Below are 19,631 nucleotides of genomic sequence, written 5' to 3'. Positions count from 1 at the left end.
TAGTGATTAAAACCATGATTTCCATCTTTAAGATGACTATAATAATAATAATAAATGTTCCTGGATAACAGTGGATATTATTCAGATGAATAAATAAATGTGGTTATCACAGATTCATAGAACAATGAACCATCATTTTACTGACTTTATGGATGGACCCCAAAAATCTCTCCTTTATTCCCCCTTATAGACGTTATAGTTGGTCAGGATGGAACTAGTGAACAGATGAGTCAGCATGTTTGCGGCTCCGTCTGATGACCCAAACAAATAAAAACAAGTTTCCTCTTCAGAGGTTCACCATTGCAGGTCTTTTATTTTTATATTTCACAACAGGAAGTCACAGTTGATTGTTTTGATTTGAAAACAAAGATTGTTCTGTCACTACATGATCAGATTAAAGTAAAAACTCTCCCAAAAAACAAAAGATGTTTAAACAGTCTTTCAGGCACTTTCTCTCCCAAACAATAATAAAATCAAAATCAAAAATCAAATCTGCTGCCTTTAAAAAAAACAAGAAACCTTCAGAAAGTTAAAGTCCTTTCATTTTTAGTTAGAACGCTAAACAATTTAAATGTGTGACCTTTAGATTCTATGACCACAGGGGGCGACGTGTCTATTTTAGTGAGTGTCGCCCCCTGTGGTCACAGATTCACACGCTCACATAGACCTTCGAACGCTCACGTTAAACTTCTAGGCGTGAGAATAAAACTGTTCATGTGCACACGTCAGACTGTTTCTGTGAGCATGTGAAGTATTTAACAGAAAATAATCATTAGTTTTGTATCTTTGACGGAGCTTATGTTGAAAAACCAATTCTGCTGCATTTAAACTGAAAAAAAAAAAAAAAACTTCCAAACAGTAATAATAAAAAAACAAACGCAGAGATAATGTGTGAAAACAAACCTAAACCTAGAGTCTCAACAGTCGATACATTTTCTCAAAATTAATAAAACAAATGTATAGAAATTTCATAAACTGTAAACAAAAACTTGCCTTAAAAATCATTCACTCAAAGATAAAGAAACTGTTTACAGCTAAGAAAAGGAAAAGTTTTAAAGTTTAAACTCATATTTCCAGTTTGGGGGGCGGAGCCTAAAATCGACACAAAAACTTCCAAAGCTCGTCAAAAAAGTTCAAAACCTAAAATTTAAAAAAACTTCAAAATAAGACTTGGTTTATAGACTTTCAAAATAAAGCGCAGGTCCTGGGAATAATAAACTTAAGCACAGAAGCTCCGCCCTGAAGAGCTGACATCACAGCAAGGGATTTACAGGTTTATATTTACAGCTTGTCTTATTTACAGTTGGCTCCTCCTCTGTCGTTAATAACGACGCCCCCTCTGTCCATCTGTCCGTCACGTCTCAGCTCTGAAGCCGTCGTGTCCCAGTGTCCCCGAACGCCTCGCGCTGCGTTCGGAGTCTTCGGGCGTGGGCGAGTTCCTCCACTCTGGCTTCGTGGTGGGCTTGGTTTCCGTGGCGACGGGCGATGCGTTCACTGTCCGTGTGTAAAAACAGCTCCTAAGTGTCTAACGTGTGGGTCGTCGGTTTGAGTCCCTAAAGTTTTGCTCGCTGGAAAAACACCTGTCAAGAAAAAGAGGGCGGGGCTGAAAAACAACACACACACAAACAAACAAACAAACAAACAAACCAACCTTCATGTACGTCTTTAACACTTTAACGTCCGGCTGCTGGAGAACCTGACACAGCTCCTACACACACACGCACACACACACACACACACAATCAGCATCGTTGTGTGTTTCTGTGCGACACACATTAGGACGCGTTTCCTGTGGATTGTTGATGAGTAAACAAAGCTCTGAGTGGATCTGCTGTTTGAAAAGTTAACTCTTCTGTTTGTGTCTGTGTGTTAAAGCTGTCGTTTATGTTTATGTGGTTGTTTACATTAACATTGCAGATGCCGCTGTGGTTGTCTGACCTGTGAGATCTCAGGTGAGACCTGCAGGGAGGGCAGGTAGTCCTGCTGCAGGAACTGGATAAACTCCTCCCCCTAAACAAACAAACATCAGCTCAGGCATTTTGCTCTGGGAAAAAAAAAGATTTGACGAGACAAAAACATTCCTCACCCGTTTGAGATGAATCATCTTCAGAGTCAGAGAACACTCAGCCAGAGTCTGAACCACACACACAGACTCACAATTACGCTCAGAGTTACGCTCGTATACACTCACTACTACGCATGCGGTACTCACAGTTACGTACGCGCTCACAATTATGCAATTACAATTAGGAATGCAGTCATTATTACGCACAATTTATACATGTCCACACTCACAGACAGACTCACAATTACACACACACGCACTCACCAGCACAGTCTGGGCGTCGCTCAGGTCAAAGCTGTCCTTCATGGGGCTGATGAAACAAGCTGGTACGATATGTTTATAGATGAACTCTGGGAACCCCTGCAGCCCGTCCTTCCCCCCCCACAGCTCTACCAGCCTGGACAGAACCATGAAACACGTCTTCTGGGCCACTGGGTCAGGAATGTCTGCCGCCCCCTGGATGATGGTGAAAACCACCCGCTCCACGTTCTCCGCCCCTGCAGGGGGCGCCAGAGCAGCGTTACCACTGACCATGCCTCAACATGTGACCACGACTACATACACAGTCTATACAGAATAGATCTCTTCCTGTCCTTTGTTACACTCACCCTGATTGGCCATGACCTCGTTCATGCCACTGCCCGTGATGACCTGGATGAAGCTGAAATAGCTCCTCCTCAACATCTGCTTCTCCAGAGCCGCCGTCTGATCATTTTCCTCTGCAGGACAAGCCAGGACCTCAAAGATGGCCACGACCAAGGGCATGAAGACCTGCTGCAAGAAGGGGGATACCTGCCTCTGTAACACAACAACACCCACACATTAGCGTGTAGGTCAACAAACTCTTCAAGATGTTTAAGAGTGAGACTGTTTTAACACTCACAGTTTTATGGTCATTTATTTTAAATAATCATTCTTTCTTCCCAAAAGGGGAGTGGCACCTCGGCATAAAGTTTTAACATTATAACAAATTTAATCCTAATATTATTAATATTAATAAATAACTCCATCTAATCCCTACATATTGACACCCCAGATGGGACTCACTTCAATATTTGATCCAGACAAATATTACTAAGAGTCTACAAGCACTAAACTGTTACACACTGTTAGCACACCGTGTTACACACTGTTAGCACACCGTGTTACACACTGACTGTTAGCACACCGCGTTACACACTGACTGTTAGCACACCGCGTTACACACTGACTGTTAGCACACCGTGTTACACACTGACTGTTAGCACACCGTGTTACTGACTGTTGCTACACAACGTTACACACCGTGTTACACACTGTTAGCACACCTTGTTACACAACGTTACACACCGCGTTACACACTGTTGCTACACAACATTACACACCGCGTTACACACTGTTGCTACACAACGTTACACACCGCGTTACACACTGTTGCTACACAACGTTACACACCGCGTTACACACTGTTGCTACACAACGTTACACACCGCGTTACACACTGTTAGCACACCGCGTTACACACTGTTAGCACACCGCGTTACACACTGACTGTTAGCACACCGCGTTACACACTGTTAGCACACCGCGTTACACACTGACTGTTAGCACACCGCGTTACACACTGACTGTTAGCACACCGCGTTACACACTGACTGTTAGCACACCGCGTTACACACTGACTGTTAGCACACCGTGTTACACACTGTTGCTACACCGTGTTACACACTGTTGCTACACCGTGTTACACACTGTTGCTAAACAACGTTACACACCGTGTTACACACTGTTAGCACACACCGTGTTACACACTGTTAGCACATCGTGTTACACACTGTTGCTACACAACGTTACACACTGTTGCTACACAACGTTACACACTCTTGCTACACAACGTTACACACTCTTGCTACACAACGTTACACACTGTTGCTACACAACGTTACACACTGTTGCTACACAACGTTACACTTGCCTCTGCAACACAACATTATTACTACACAACAGCAAACAATGTTATTACACAATGTCACGCAGACATTAGTACTATACAATGTAACAGCATGACGACACAATGTTACACATTATTACTACATAACATTACACTGACATTATTACTAGGGATGCATCGAATATTTGGAAAACGAATATATTCGGCCGAATTTAAAAAAAAAAAAAAAAAACACATTCAGCCTTTGGTTTATTGAGTTAAAAGCAAGGCCGAACAGTCGTGTGTGACACAAATAAACAACGTGCAGTGATTTAGAGTCAGAAAAGCGTGTGCGTTTGTAACGGAGTTAAAAATTTATAATTCCACTTTCCATCAATATGCACACATTGCACTGAATCAAGTTTATCCCAGTGTCATTGAATGCCTCACCCCTGTGAACGTGGGACGTGCACCCGGAAGGCAGCTGTAGTTCTGACCACGCTGTCTTCTGGTGAGTAGCACAGGCCTTGAGCTCCGGTTTTATTTTTATTATTTACTTTAAACTTGTAATTAATGGGTGATTTTTGTTGATTTTTATATTTTCAGTGTAAGATATGTGTGTGTGTACGCAGAAGCAAGGACTGACTGTTTTAATTTCATGCCAGGATTTCGCCAATAAAAGCTGTGTTGTCCAAAAGTGACGTGGTCTTAATTAAGAACTTAACACAACGCATTGAGAAGAGTACAGACCGCTACACGTTGCTGCAGAACCAGCAGCAGTAGCTCCTCCTTTCCACACACAAACACAGCCAGACTCTCTCCGAGTCCGTTGTTAGCGCTGTGAGCCACACATCTGTAAACATCCCCAACGTTTCCAGTTCACAAGTGATGTCGGGTCTCACTGCATAGACTGGTGTTGCATTAGCATGGAGTGCTAACAGCTGATGTGTGTAAACAATGGGCGTGGCTCCAAGCAGTGACTCCCAACACGATCAGCAGCAGAAAAAGTAGTGCAGTTTGTATTTACATATATGGTAATAAAGTATAATATATATTCTATATTAAACAGCAGTGTTTGTTTTAGCTGTTAGATAGTTGGAGAGGGAGGAGCTAACATTCTAGGAGGCGTGTTAGGTGACGTCACCTGCCAACGTGGGTAAAATCCAACTGTCCTGTTTAAAGCTGACTTTATATAAAAAGAGAGGAAACATAACTTTTTACACTTTGTTCCTCTGAATGAGGCTAAATGATGTTTATCATCAAAATTTCATTTCGGTGCGTCGCTATTTATTACTACACAACGTCACACTGTTGTGACATGAAACAGCTGGAACGTGTGTGTGTGTGTGTGTACTTTGAACTTGGCAGTGATCTGACTGATCAGAGGGATGAATTCCTGCAGATCTTTGGCCTCACAGTCCTTCAACATGTGCTCGGACGCCGCGGGAACGAAGGGCAGCACTTCCTCCTCCAGGCAGATGATCATCCTGTGGAGGAAGGAGCGCACGGCGCTACGCAGCGCCCCCCGCTGGACAGGACAGCTCAGCGCAGGCAGGAAGGTTTGCAGACACTCCCTGTAGACCTCGGTGCAGCCGCACTGCTTCACCGTCTGCTTGTTGCTGAACGCCTTACTGGTCCGACTGAGGGCACAAAAACCCACACAGGTCAACACAAACCAGTGGAGTCAATTACAATTACAATTGTAATTTTGTAATTGATAATCAATTACAATTATGGCATAATTATAATTGTAATTGATAATGAATTACAATTACGGCATAATTATAATAGAAAAAAATGTTGCAATCATAATTGAAGTGTAATTGAGTTTAGGTAATTGACTTTATAATTGTAATTCTATGGAAATTCATGGAAATGTTTATTGCACTTCTCTTCACAATCATTTTACCAACGCCCACACCAAAAATATTAATACCAATATTTTAATTTATTAGGAAGCCTGATAAGGTAATTAAGAAATAAGAAACTAATTAGATATAGATTATATTTATTAGTGTATTTTAGAGCTGATTTAAAGGGGACATATCATGTTAAATCCACTTTTTTAGCCCTTAAATGCATTTTGTTGTATATTTAGAGTGTTTAGAAGTACAGAAAAAATCAAATTAATCTCTTCAGGTGCTCCATTGATATCTTTATTTTCTGTTTTGCTCATATTTTTCAATCTGTTTTGATTTTTCTATTCTCTATTATGTTTTTTGAACTATTACATCACAGTATTTGCAGCAGAACTGCCATATTAAGACATCAACTCCAGGTCCAACACTTCGAGCAATCCACCATTTTTATTTCTGGCTTTTATTTTGTAGTCCAAGCTCCAGGATGCAGAAGTTACGAGAGGATAAGTCAAAATGTTGGGTTGTTGGATGTAGTAACCCACACACTTCATTACACCGTCTCCCAGCATCAGAACCTTTTCAAAGTGTCTGGTTGAGTTTTATTTTTTATAGAAATGTACCACATCTGTGGATAAGGTCATTTTTGTGTGTGTGAAGCACTTCAATGATGACTGCTTCATCAACCTCCACCAGTATAAAGAAGGATTTACAGAAAGACTTTGTCTGATTGAGGGTTCAATTCCTTCTATCTTTGGAGACGATGAACAGAGCACTTCGGTAAGCTGTAAATAACGCTAAAAAGTGATGATAAGACGTCCCTGTCATTGTTTTGTTAGCATTAGCAGTTGCACCGTCTTCATATGTTAGCGCTGTGTGCTCGTTTTAGATCCTTGATGATATGGCCTACGTGATTTAATTTAAGTCTAAAGTTTTCATTAGTCATTTCATTTTGACGTTTTTGTCTTTGAAAAGACTGTATTAAAATGCATTTTGTGACGTTAGCTTGGCGCTAGCGTTAGCTCGGTGCTTGTGTTAGCTCACTTATTAGGGTTCTGCAAGTTCATCATCATCATTTTCATCTCGCTCCACTGGGTCAGACTCTGGCTGGAACATGTAAGGCTGGATGGACAAGTCTAACGTTGTTGACATTTTGTAAATAACCTCTGAATAAAAAGTTTATGCTCCGCTACATAGCCGTATCTCTTCTATCAAACTACAAAAATGGCCGAACAGGGTGGAGTTGAACCGAGTGTCACCTGAAGAGGGGGCGGGGTATGGAGTGTCTCATTTGCATTTAAAGAGACAGCACCAAAACGAGTTGCTCTCAGAAGCACATCAGAAAAGGGGTAGAAAAGGGGTGGAGCTATAATAATGAGGAATTCAGACCCAAGCATTGCAGTTCTGCTTTATATAGACCACAACTGTATGATTTATATGTAAAAAGAAAGGATTTAAAACCATGATATGTCCCCTTTAAAGACATGGGTCAAACTGACCCGTTAGCATTAGCGATGCTAACAGAAAGCTAACACAAGAAGAAGGTTGAAATTTTGGGTGTTATTTATTAAAGGGTCAATTAGTGTGATTAATTGTAATTCAACATTAGTAATTGAGAATGTCATTGTAATTGACTTTATGGGGAAAATATTAGTAATTTTAATAGGAAAAAAATGCAGGTCACTGTATTCATAATTGAGTTGTAATTGAAAAATGTAGTAGACCCCAACCCTGCTCCTGTGTGTGTGTGTGTACCTGGTAAAGCCCACAGCGTGGCTCAGACAGTCAGCTATCTCCAGCTGCCGCTGCTCGTGCGTCTCCTGCAGTAGTTTGTTGAGCAGAGGAGTGAAGGCGTCCATCAGAGGCCTGAGGAGGCTCCTCATCAGCACCTGCTTCCTCTCTGAGGGACTGTCAGCGTTCACGATCAATACGCCCGCTGCCTCAAACACAAACAGCTGGTCGTCGCTGGTCAGCAGCGCCGGGAAACCGTTCTCCTGCAGACGCACGTCAAAAAAATAATATAGCAGCATTCGTTACAAATCTACGGCCTCACCATCGAGAAGCAGAGCTGGAGAGCTCTCTAAAGTGGGCGGAGACTCACAGGAGGCGCGAGTTCCAGCAGGTCCTGGATCCTGGTCAAAATGTCCTCCACAAACGCATTCATGTGTTTACTGTAAACAAACACCAGCAGAGAACGTCAGAGGAAGATAATATGGACATTGAATGAGTTGATATTGTGAGGCACGTTGGGACTTCTTTGGTGGTAATAAAACACTATAGGGCATGTGAATCTCACTGCAGGGTTTTGATGAATCTGGAGAAGAGGTAGGCCACTCTGCTGCGGACCTTTGGACTGTTGTGTCTCAGTCCTCTGTGGTCCAGGAACGCCATCTGTGAGGGAGGGAGGACAGTAAACAACAACAATAATAAACACCATCTGACACTTGATAACAGAGTATATGTAGGAATCCTGAGGTTAACTGCAATACTTAAAACATCTAAGACCTCATCGCTAGTGTAAGCTGTTGTTAGCAACACATCTTTAACAGAAATTATGTTAGCTGAGAAGGAATAAAACTCAAAAGAATGAATGAAACTAAAAACATTCCCCTCAGGTCATAACAGGTAACTAGAGTTCTTCAAGGCCAACTGGCAGAAAACAAGAACTTATTACACCATGATCCAAATGTAGGACATGTGCCTGATACTGTGTGATTCTCTGTGTCCATCAGCTCTTTCAGCTTTTCTTCCTGCCGTCGGCGCCAGGTGTTGGACTTTGTGATAAGTTGGAATCTTAATGACACAGATTTTCCTTCTACCTCTTCAGCAAGATGGTCTGCATCAATGTGAAGTGTGTTGTACACTTTATGCAGTATGTTGTGCACTTTAACTGCATTTATGCTATCTATGCTACGCTAATCCTTTTCTTACAAAGTGTGCAATAGGCTTCACGATTAATATTCTCGACTGGCTTTTGAATTCAAGTATCTGGAGCCAGGAGTCAGTCCTTTTTTGTGTTTTTGTGCCAGAACATTAGCGGTCATACCCGTACGCACATGGCCCTGAGGCGATCTAGCTCCGAGTACGCAACCGAGTCAAAGCTTGAATACCAATAAAATTTAATTCCTCATAAAATCGCGATTAAGACTTTTCTAATACTTTTTAAGGGCCTTAAGTTTCCCACAATTGATTGATCAACTGTTAAAACCTTTTAAGACCCCACGAACACCCTGGATAAGGAATGTGTACAGTAGCTGATAGAAGCAGCTGTGTGTTGTTGTGATGTGTTGGTGAACAAAGGCGAGGTGGATGATGAACCTCACACTCACCAGCACCAGGGGAACGTGCTGCGGCTCCACGATGAAGAACTTATCGTAACGAACGACTGTTTCAAAAAACTCCAGAGACACCGAGGAGTGTTGGTAGCTGCTGACGCCGCACGACACCATCTACACACACAAGGGTTTCCTTATTATTGTGCATAAGTATGAGCAACATCCAATGACGTGAATCACAGCTATTTGCACCTCAAGGATCTCCACGTTTGTGACAGATTGTTATTTTGTCAAATTTTTTAATTAAATTTAACTCCATCACATATTTGTTGAATATGAAGTGCTTTCCCAGCTGATGGTGACCTCACCGTCCTCATCATGTCCTGCAGAGCGCTGCTCTTCACTGAGTCTCCACTGAAATGAGCTCCATGTGACGCAGGCAGAGCCTCCCCCAGCATGTAGAGCAGACGCACCGCTAACTCCACCTCCATGAACGGAGCCGACTGCCAGTTCCTACGCACGCGCACACGCACGCACACGCGCACACACACACGCACACACACACACACAGACACACACACACCTTTTATCACAGCGGACAAACGTGAATGATCTGAGCATCACATGAAATGAAAAAATTATCACCATTATTCGAATGATTATTTGTCAACCATGAAGTTGTTTATAGCAGTGTTTTTCAACCACTGTGCCGCGGCACACTAGTGTGCCGCGAGAGATCGTCAGGTGTGCCGTGGGAAATTATCCAATTTCACCTAATTGGTCTAAAAAAAAATTTTGAAAACATATTAATTATTATCTGCAAATAATATACCATTGTCGAGTGTCCGTGCTGCAGTAGTGACTAAAGGTGCGTGCACACCGAACGCGACGGAAGCGATGCCGTTGCCTTAAATCGTCCCTGATCGGTAGTTTGCACATAGTGGTGCTTTTTTGTCAGTCCATCATTTCATCGCTCCAGCGACGCGATCACTAGGGAGCTGTGTGTGTGTGTGTGTGTGTGTGTGTGTGTGTGTGTGTGTGTGTGTGTGTGTGTGGCCCCGGTAACAGGGTAGAGACAGAGAGAGAGAGTGTGTTGAAGACGTCTTTTTTTTCCCTTCTTGCTCCGCTTCTACGGTTAAATGATCAACTTAACGGAGATATTAAAGGATGACTTCACTCAGAATGTGTTTGATCAGTAGTTACTGTGGTTTTAAAGAAATTTACCGCTTTAATTTTGAACCTGATACTTTGAGGAAGTAGAACAGCCTCCGCTGCAGCCGTCAGCACTGAAGCGGGAGCGGGAGGGAGGGGCTGCTGCCTCCGCTCTACAGACAGTGGAGGACGGGAGATATCGCTTCACGTCGCTTAAAAAGTTAAAATTTTTCAACTTTGATCATGCAAGTCGCGTCGCTGAGGGGGGGATAAATTGACGTTGCGTCATTTACATTGATTTTTAATGTAATCGCATCGCTTCAGTCACTTCAGTCGCGTTCGGTGTGAACCCACCTTGAGAGCGTAATCATGTAAAACTCTTCCATAACACTAGATGGCAGCAGGTAGCGAATTGCATTGTCCGTTGAGACAAGAGAATTAGTGAGGCATGAAAGTGACAGCTGGCGGTAAAAGCATTGTGGGTAAGCGAAACTACGGTGAAGTTTTTGAAGAGGAAAAATATTAATTCCGAACTGGGCCCTGGACAAAATTCGGACCCAGAAGAAGGCCCTAGTATGAGTGGAGGAAAGAAAGCAAAGACGGTGAGCTCGAGGCAATACAGCGAGAGTTATGTTTCATTTGGATTTACTTCCACCGGGGATGCAACGACACCGATCCCGTTGTGCTTGGTGTGTGGCGAGAAGCTATCCAACAGTGCTATGGTATAATTTTGGACAGAATTAGAGTTTGCAAAACACTTTGACGTTTTCTACTACCTTTAAGACCACATTGTTGTTTCATTTGTTATGTTCAAGCTGTATTTTTGAAGTGGACATGTTAAGTGCACTTTTTATTTGAAAGAAGAAATACAAATGATGATAAAGTCCTTTATTCTTTGTGTTTATTTGATTCCTATTCAAGACACTTTGATGAGAATGGCTATATTGTTAATATAGGCTACAGAGTATAATTTTTTAACATGTTTGGCTGGTGGTGTGCCTCGTGATTTTTTCAATGAAAAAAATGTGCCTTGGCTCAAAAAAGGTTGAAAAACACTGGTTTATAGGGTTAGGGGGGGGCTAGCATGAGCATGCATTAAACAATACAAAGTTATTGTTGATTTTATATATATACATATATATATATATGTATACACATGAGCATAATATGAGTGTAATAATGAAAATCATAATCAAATTTTAATTAACTGCACAGCTTTATGATCAACATTCATGTTTATTTAGAATAATCACCAATGAGAGCATTAACACAGGAAACAACAAAAACTTGTGTGTTCTTGTTGTCGTTTTGTGCGTTTTGGGAGTAACAGAGTATTTTTGTCATCATTTAACATATTTTTCCATCAATTTGTGTAATTTTTTCCTCATTTTGTGTGTTTTGTTGTCATTTTCTATATTTCTGTGGATATTATTAAGTCTTGTGTGTTTTTGGATTAATTTTGGTAATTTCTGTTGGCGTTTTGTGTATTTTTCTTGGGATTTTGTGTGTTTTTAGTCATTTTGTATATTTATATCAGGGGTTGCACAATATTTGAAATGAGGGCTGTAAGTGGCAGTCGGGAGCTCAACATGTGGATCTTATTTAACAGGACGCTCTAAAACAACATCAGCTGTAGCTCCATATATTTAGTGGATGTTTGACTCCTTTCTTACTGCATAGCGTTGTTAAAGACACGTCGAACAGCCTCCAGCAGCAGCTCTGGAGAAACCTGAGCCAATCGGTCCAGAAGCATCTTCAGCTGCTTTCTGTACTCCACAAACATGGCCTCGTCCTCGCCCTGACACACACAGAAAGAAAATTACACACATACACACACCTAGAGGCTACACTGTGATAACATGACCCACCTCGTTGTCAAAGTTGTACTCGTCGTCGTACGTCAGCTTCTTGATGACGGCGAGCATGATAGCCTGTGTGGGATGGGGTGTGTGTGTGTGTGTGTGGTGGGGGGACAAAGGGACGTCAGTATGTGTGTGTGTGAGACAGTAGTTTGTGACGAGCATCTGAGTTTCACACTCACCTCCACGTTAGACTTCTGCTGCTCGCTGAGCTGAGGGAGCTAACACACACACACACACACACACACACGCACACGCACACGCACACGCACACGCACACGCACACACACACGCACACACACACGCACACGCACACACCAAAGTCAAACGGGCGATGTACGCACGTCTTCCAGAGATAATTCTGACTCCTCTGATCAATGTCCATATTTGTCTCCAGTTACCATGACAACTTAAAAACCACCTCCCATCTAAACATTATAATCAATGCACTAAAATGTAAACGTAAAGATGCTAAAAAGACACCAACGAATCACAACGAATAAAATACATATGAATAAAAGTTAGTACAATTGTATTTGAACCTAATTGAGAATGTAATTGTCTGTCAGGGAAAAAAAATTGCAATGTATTTGTACCATAATTTCCAGTCTATAAGCTGCTACTTTTTTCTCACGCCTTGAACCCTGCGACTTAAACAATGACGGTTTTATGAGCTTCGTCTTGCCACAAAATTGAGCTCCATCACATTAGACCAGGTGGAACTATGACATTAACATTAAATGGATCAGAACATCCTGGATACAGACTGTATACAGGATGTTCTGATCTCCGCTACGTCTACAGTAAAAGTCAGACAGTTTGTAATAGTAACATAACAGCATGAAGTTACCCAATCACCACGTTGGATTTGTTCAGAAGCAGGACATTTCCCTGCAACCTAACTTGAGTACAGCAGCCCGCCTACCTGCCCGTTCTGATTGGCTCATCAGCAAATAGGGTGTGGCCTATGTTATGCTGCGGCATTTGTGTGGATTTTTCTCAAAAAATTACTAAATGATTGTAATGCGGCCAATAAAACGATGCACTGGTAATTACGGTAATTGGAAAAAATGCTGTAATCATAAATTAATTGTAATTGAACATTGAGAATTGAAGACATAATTGTAGAATGCAATTGACCACAACCCTGCCTGTTACCATGGCAACTGAAACCCTCCCATTACCACGTTGAGTGTAAACAGCATTCCGTTACCGTGGCGACTGAGGCCTCACCTGCTTGAGCACGTGCAGGTAGTCGTAGCAGAATCCCACCATGTTGGCAGAGATGTCGTCGTCCTCGTGCAGCAGCAGACGCAGCAGCAGAGGAACCTTGGCCTCCATGGCTCTCAACGTGTGGTCCGCCTGCTCCATGGTGCCCCCACCCTTCACTAGACGGGTCCAGCTCACCACCAGACTCTGACCCATCCCGTTCACCAGACGGGAAAACTTAGCCAGGAAGTCCACGTCCTCCTCCTGACGGGACAGGAAACAGGCTCAAAGACTTCACATTAAAAAAACAGCATTTCACAATAAAGCTCTAAGGGCTGAGGATAACTTCCTGTCCCGTGGGTCTGACCTGGTCCACGTTGAAGAACCCAGCAGACTGTAGCACCGAGCACAGAGACTCCACCAGCTTGGTTTTATCTACTGGGTCCATCCCTTTGTTCACAATTTCAAACAGGCAGTCACAGGCCTCCTCTCTGAGGTCCTCCACTGACATCTGACTCAGCAACAAGTGCACGAACCTGCGGCCACAGGAAGGAGGAGGGGTGAGGGTGTGTAAGCAAAGGTGTGTGTATGTGAGAACAAAGGAGATGCTGCATGAACCTACAGTGACAGGAAGTCACGGGGGGTGAGAGTGTGTGTGTGTGTGTGTGTGTGTGTGTGTGTGTGTGTACCTGTCGTTAGCTATCAGCCTGAGGTCGATCCATGAAACAAAGGCTCCGATCACCTCCAGACACTGACAGGTGAGCTCAGGCTGTGAGAACTGGAACGTGTGAAGGATCTGGAACCAGGACTCAACCAGACTGGGAACACACTCATCCCTCATCCTGTCTTTGATCAGAGTGTTCCTACGCACCTCCTGGAGAGAGCAAGAGAGCGAGAGAGAGAGACACACACAGTTAACCTAAGAACAAACAGACACACACAGACACTGTATACACACAGACCTCCTGAGTGTGCAGGATGTTCCTGTCCACCACCTCAGCATCGATGGCCATCAGCGTGCGGAGGTAGATGTCCACACCGTGAGGATTGAGGCCGACCAGCGTCAGCAAATCAAAGAAGAACTTTGGCCACAGCGTTAGATACTCCATGACGAAGGTGAGGGCGAACACCTGAGCAGCTTTGTTCCTCACAAACGTCTTCTCAGGCTCAGGGTTCATCAGCTGTGGGCGGAACACAGTGTCAGCCAATCAGAGACAATGTTACACTCAGTGACAAAAGCCATCGCCTACACCAGTGGTTCTCAACCTTTTAATAACCACTGTTATCCAGGAACGTTTATTATTATTATTATAGTCATCTTAAAGATGGAAATCCTGGTTTTAATCACAAATAAAATGGTTCAAAGTGACTAAAAATGGTTGAAAAGGTGGTGAAATGTGATTTTAAAAACCACAGAAATTAGTTAAAAGTTGTAAATTAGAGTGGATAAAAACAGACAGAAAAAGTGGTAAAAATGATTTAAAGTGTCAATATTGGAACAATTAGTTTAAACTGGTAAATAATGGACATGAATGTGGTTAAATTGGTAAAAATAATCATGAAATCTGGTGAAAAGAGGTTAAAAGTGACAATAATGGGTCAATATGTGTGACATTATGTGTAAAAGTGGTAGAAATGGTTTATAAGTGATGAACATGTCTGGAAAGTGGAAAAGATTTGTAGAAAAGTCATTAAAATGTGATGTAGAAATGTCAGAAATGGGAGAAATGAAACAAAAATACATTAAAAGGAGCAAAAATATGGCAAGTGATGAAAATATGTTAAAATATGGTGAGTTTGGTGGAGTTGTAGAAAATGGTAAAAAACTGTTCAGGAAATATTCTTAGTTTCTAGAAGTCATCTGGCGACCCCCCTCCCAGTGTCTAACGACTCCAAATGGGGTCACATCATGAGTCACATGTTCACAGTCAGGAAACTCTCATTCCAGGGGAACCGGTACCCTGAACTAAAAGGTTCTTGTGTACCTGACACTGGAGCCACTTCATCAGCGTTTCTCTGATGAGCTGCTGTTGGACCGCAGTCAGAGCGTTGTGCCTGGAACACACAACGAGGGGGCGGAGTCACCACTGATTAACAACAGGAGGGGGCAAAGCCACCTCTGACCCTCACCTGTATTTGATCTGATGTTCCAGCACTTGGAGACAGAAGAACTTGACGTGGTCGTCACTGAGGACAAAAGGAAACAGTTTTAGTGACTTTATCTGTAACTGATGGAGGACTAAGGAGGACCTGGACCTGGACCCACCTGTAGACCCCTTTAGCCAGAGCCTCAGCACAGACCTCCCATCCATCCTGAGACTCCTTCAGCTGCTCAAAGTAAACCATGGCCTGCACACAGAGGTCACCACCCAGAAACAAATAATGTTCAATAAACATCTGCATGTGCGCGCACACTCACACGGTGCTCTCTCACCCTCTCCCTGTAGCGGACGTCAGCGTTGGGGTTCAGCCCCAGCAGGGCCTGCTCGTCCATGACTGCAGAGACAGACTGGCAGGCCATCAGAGGGTTAGCTGTGCTTTCTGCAGGGGGCGCTGTTCACTGTTGGACACCTATACACTGCTGTCATCTGACACACACACACCAGAGGCATAAAGAGCACTGATATATTCTACTTAAGTACAAGTAAGTCATACATAAAATACTCAAGTACAAGTAAAAATAAGCTGAATTAAATAGAACTCAAAGTAAAAGATACTTTTGTTTATTGTTGGTGATAAATCTTGGTACGGGTCCCTTACATACAGTAAACATCTCATGTAGAAACGTAAAAAGGAAAAGAAACAATCTACCACGATTGGAACTTAGTTTATTTTCCACAAAGGCATCTGTGTAAAATAAAAGGTTTGACAAAATGTCATTTTTTTTAAAAAATGTAAAACAACACCAATAACTTAAATTCAAAATAAATGAATTCTCAGGCTCTAAGTATAGATACATTTATGAACACTGTGCCATGTGGGTAACAACATGAAGGTAAAAACCACAACCTGAACCATAGAAAGTGGCTTTGATCAGAGATGACAAGACTAACAACTTCTGGATTATGTTCAATTACCATGAAATGAAAATAAAAAAATAATCACAAATAATAATAAGTTACTCAGTAAGGAACACTCTGATGGTCTATCCTTCTGTTCTATTCTGTTCATCCTTCTGTTCACTAACCAACCAGTGGAAGCAGATGTTCTCCACCTCTGAACCTGGTTCTAACAGAGATCTCTTCTAGGGATTCACCGAAATGAAAATTTGAGGCCAAAGCCGAATAAAATATAAACGCTTGATCGAATATGGTTAAGTTTTCCACTATTTTGTTTTTAATAGTGCATCAATAGCCTAGAATACATTTTAGACATGTTTTTTAAAGAAAGTAAATGTTTATTGAATATTACGACATTATTTAAATATTCCAGTAACCTTTGCTTTTCAAAAAAGTACAACAAAATTTATCATTTATATTAACCCTTTAAATAAAACAAAACATGATTAAAAAATCTAAAGTACATTAAAGGTGAGATATGATAATAAATAACATTCTAATGGTTTATCTACAGTGATAAACATCATTTAGCCTCATTCAGAGGAACAAAGTGTAAAAAGTTATGTTTCCTCTCGTTATTACATATTTTATATAAAGTCAGCTTTAAACGGGACAGTTGGATTTTACCCACGTTGGCAGGTGACGTCACCTAACACGCCTCCTAGAATGTTAGCTCCTCCCTCTCCAACTATCTAACAGCTAAAACAAACACTGCTGTTTAATATAGAATATATATTATACTTTATTACCATATATGTAAATACAAACTGCACTACTTTTTCTGCTGCTGATCGTGTTGGGAGTCACTGCTTGGAGCCACGCCCATTGTTTACACACATCAGCTGTTAGCACTCCATGCTAATGCTACACCAGTCTATGCAGTGACACCTGGTGTAGTGTAATAAGGAAACGATGGGAATGTTTATGGATTCGTGGCTCACAGCGCTAACAACGGACTCTGTTGTGGAATTGGACGGTTTCCAACTTTTACGCGGTGACGGAGAGCGTTAAGGAGAGAGTCTGGATGTGTTTGTGTGTGGAAAGAAGGAGCTGCTGCTCTGCTTCTGCAGCAACGTGCACTTTTCCAACTCAAAATCACTGCACGTTGTGTGTCATTGCATCACACGCTACTATTTGGCCTTGCTTTTAACTCACCAAACCGAAGGCCGAATGTGGCTTTTTTGACGTTGTGCATCCCTATTTTCTTCCTTTAAAAAAGAGGGAGTTTTTTCTTCTCACTGTCACTAAATGCTTGTTCATGTGGATCTTGTTGGGTTCTTTATTTCTTACGATGGACTTCATATTTTGTTAAACACTGAGATGACTTTGTTGTATATTGCGCTATATAAATAAAGTTGAGTGTAAAAATTTAACAAATTACTTTACTTCTTTGAAAACACTCAATTACAGTAACATTAGTACTTGTAATCCATTACTTTTACCCTTGACACACACACATTAAAAAAGTATATAAAAACTAAATCCAGCAAGTTCATTTTGTCTTCTTTTTTCTAGGAACTTTTGGCACTTTTTTTCTAGATGCCTCTGAGGAAGACAGGCAGTTGGCAGTCGAAACATGTCAGGAGATCAAATTTCCTGGAAAAAAGTTATATGAATGGATGAAACCTTAACATATCACATAAAAAAACAACCCAAAGGAGATCAAAACCCAGGCTATGTCCAAATATTGACCAGTGTCAATCTAGATTAAAAACCAGATTATGAATGGTTGTGAATCCAGACTAAAAAAAAAAAGCAGAGTAAACTGTTTAAAAGTCCATTAAGTAACAAGCATTAGAGTCCAATATAAACAGAGAGTATAAACTGCCAGTGGAACCGAATCCAAACTAGGATCAGGACCTGAGTCTGACACATGATGCAAGACACTGTCAACACCGGCAGACACGTTCTAATCTCCGGCCCGTTTACCCCCAACCTCCTGGCTCCACAGGCCGTGTTGAGGCGGGGTTCCGAGTGTCAGTGTCTGGGGTTTCAAGCCTCGGTGCTCCGGAGCTCGTCAGCGGGGAAGGATAGCATCTCTTGAGTCCTGCCCGGGATAGACGCTCTGTCCACTGCTAGCCCTGCTAACGATAGCCGCTGGATCACCCTGGAGGAGCTCCTTTAGTCAGTCAAACCTACATAAACTAACTGTCCTCACAGGGGGACAATTATATGAACCCTAGTTAAGGTATAGAAGAACCGGCCTTGGGTTTTGTGGTGCTTTTAGCCCGTTATGATGGCCCGGTAACCCCACCTGTTCACCCCGTCTGTCCGCTCTTCTCCCCCCGCAAGAACTCAAATAGAGGCCGAGGCTTCACCGACAGCGGCCTCTCACTCACCGACTCACTTTATGGGGCACAGCCGGAGCTCTGCAACATTCCCAGGTCAGCAGGAACAGAACCTCCGGTGATCCACAACTGCTTTGATCAGCACGACGAAGCAGCGTGTTCGTTCCGGTCACATCCGGGTCATCAGGTCGGGGAGGAGCCTCTATGACCGGGAAGGGGTTCAGGAAAACATGAATGGAAAAAAAACAACGGGGTTATATTATTAAATGTTAAAAGTCATTTAGGTTAATCTCATGTAAAGAATAATATTTTATTAGTGCGCAACGACATCAAACTTAAGGTTAATTTCTTTATTGTTTATACCCAAAGACTATCGAAAAACTAACCCTAAAAGAGTAAGAATTATTAATTTATTCCAATATACATTAAAGGAAATTGAAAAGAATCTTGATTAATATAACAGTATAATTGTGCATTCACTTTGATCAACTGCACAAAACTCGAATTTTATGTCTTTAATGCTATTTCATTGATGTAGATTATTATAATTATTGTTATTTTTATTTTTATTATTATTATTATTATTATTATTATTATTATTATTATTATTATTATTATTATTATATAAATATTAATATTACAGATCTGGATTCATGGATGTACATTTGCTTTGCCTTTCCTAAGAAAAATAACAATAATTTATATATCAATAAGATTATTTTTTATATAATATATAAATAAGACAAAGCTCTGATGATGCTGTTACACATTCTCAACCATTGTCCTGTATGTGTCTTCTGATTTTGTGTTATACTTTTATCCATTTTTTCTTGTTTTTAATTTATTTATTTATTTACATTTTAAATATTTCTGCCGGCCCTGAGGTATGTCTTAGCGTGTTAATTACAATAAAATCCTTGAATTCTACATTTTTGTTATCGTTGACACGTCATTGTTTG

At 41.6% G+C, this 19,631-nt stretch overlaps 1 protein-coding gene across 2 annotated transcripts; it reads right to left on the bottom strand.

Annotated features, from left to right (window-relative positions):
* Positions 1-635: 635 nt before the first annotated feature.
* xpot (exportin, tRNA (nuclear export receptor for tRNAs)) lies at positions 636-18,874 on the bottom strand. Of its 2 annotated transcripts, none has more exons than XM_028449243.1 (24): positions 18,724-18,874; positions 15,760-15,913; positions 15,592-15,674; positions 15,456-15,512; positions 15,311-15,380; positions 14,288-14,506; positions 14,015-14,199; positions 13,693-13,861; positions 13,350-13,589; positions 12,299-12,337; positions 12,126-12,188; positions 11,931-12,055; positions 9,474-9,618; positions 9,160-9,279; positions 8,127-8,221; positions 7,932-8,001; positions 7,586-7,824; positions 5,329-5,614; positions 2,674-2,863; positions 2,330-2,562; positions 2,087-2,134; positions 1,939-2,010; positions 1,652-1,708; positions 636-1,580 (listed from the first exon to the last, which is right to left on the bottom strand). In XM_028449243.1, the coding sequence occupies exons 2-24, from the start codon at positions 15,844-15,846 to the stop codon at positions 1,554-1,556; spliced, it is 2,919 nt and encodes a 972-aa protein (XP_028305044.1). In that variant the 5' UTR covers positions 15,847-15,913; positions 18,724-18,874; the 3' UTR covers positions 636-1,553. The 2 variants fall into 2 exon arrangements, with proteins under 2 accessions (XP_028305044.1, XP_028305043.1); XM_028449242.1 differs by having other exon boundaries at positions 18,732-18,874.
* Positions 18,875-19,631: the final 757 nt, after the last annotated feature.

Source organism: Gouania willdenowi, chromosome 6 (assembly GCF_900634775.1).
Source record: "Gouania willdenowi chromosome 6, fGouWil2.1, whole genome shotgun sequence".
Classification (NCBI taxonomy): domain Eukaryota; kingdom Metazoa; phylum Chordata; class Actinopteri; order Blenniiformes; family Gobiesocidae; genus Gouania; species Gouania willdenowi.
Note: the sequence above shows the minus strand (reverse complement) of the source record. Positions and strands in the feature narration are given on the sequence as shown.

Coding starts and splice junctions, on each gene's coding strand:
- xpot (XM_028449243.1), bottom strand. CDS start 15,846: ATGGCCTGCCAGTCTGTCTCTGCAGTCATGGACGAGCAGGCCCTGCTG. Junction 13,590..13,692: donor GGTTCTTCAACGTGGACCAG/GTCAGACCCACG, acceptor CTGTCCCGTCAG/GAGGAGGACGTGGACTTCCT. Junction 12,338..13,349: donor ACCTGCACGTGCTCAAGCAG/GTGAGGCCTCAG, acceptor TGTGTGTGTTAG/CTCCCTCAGCTCAGCGAGCA.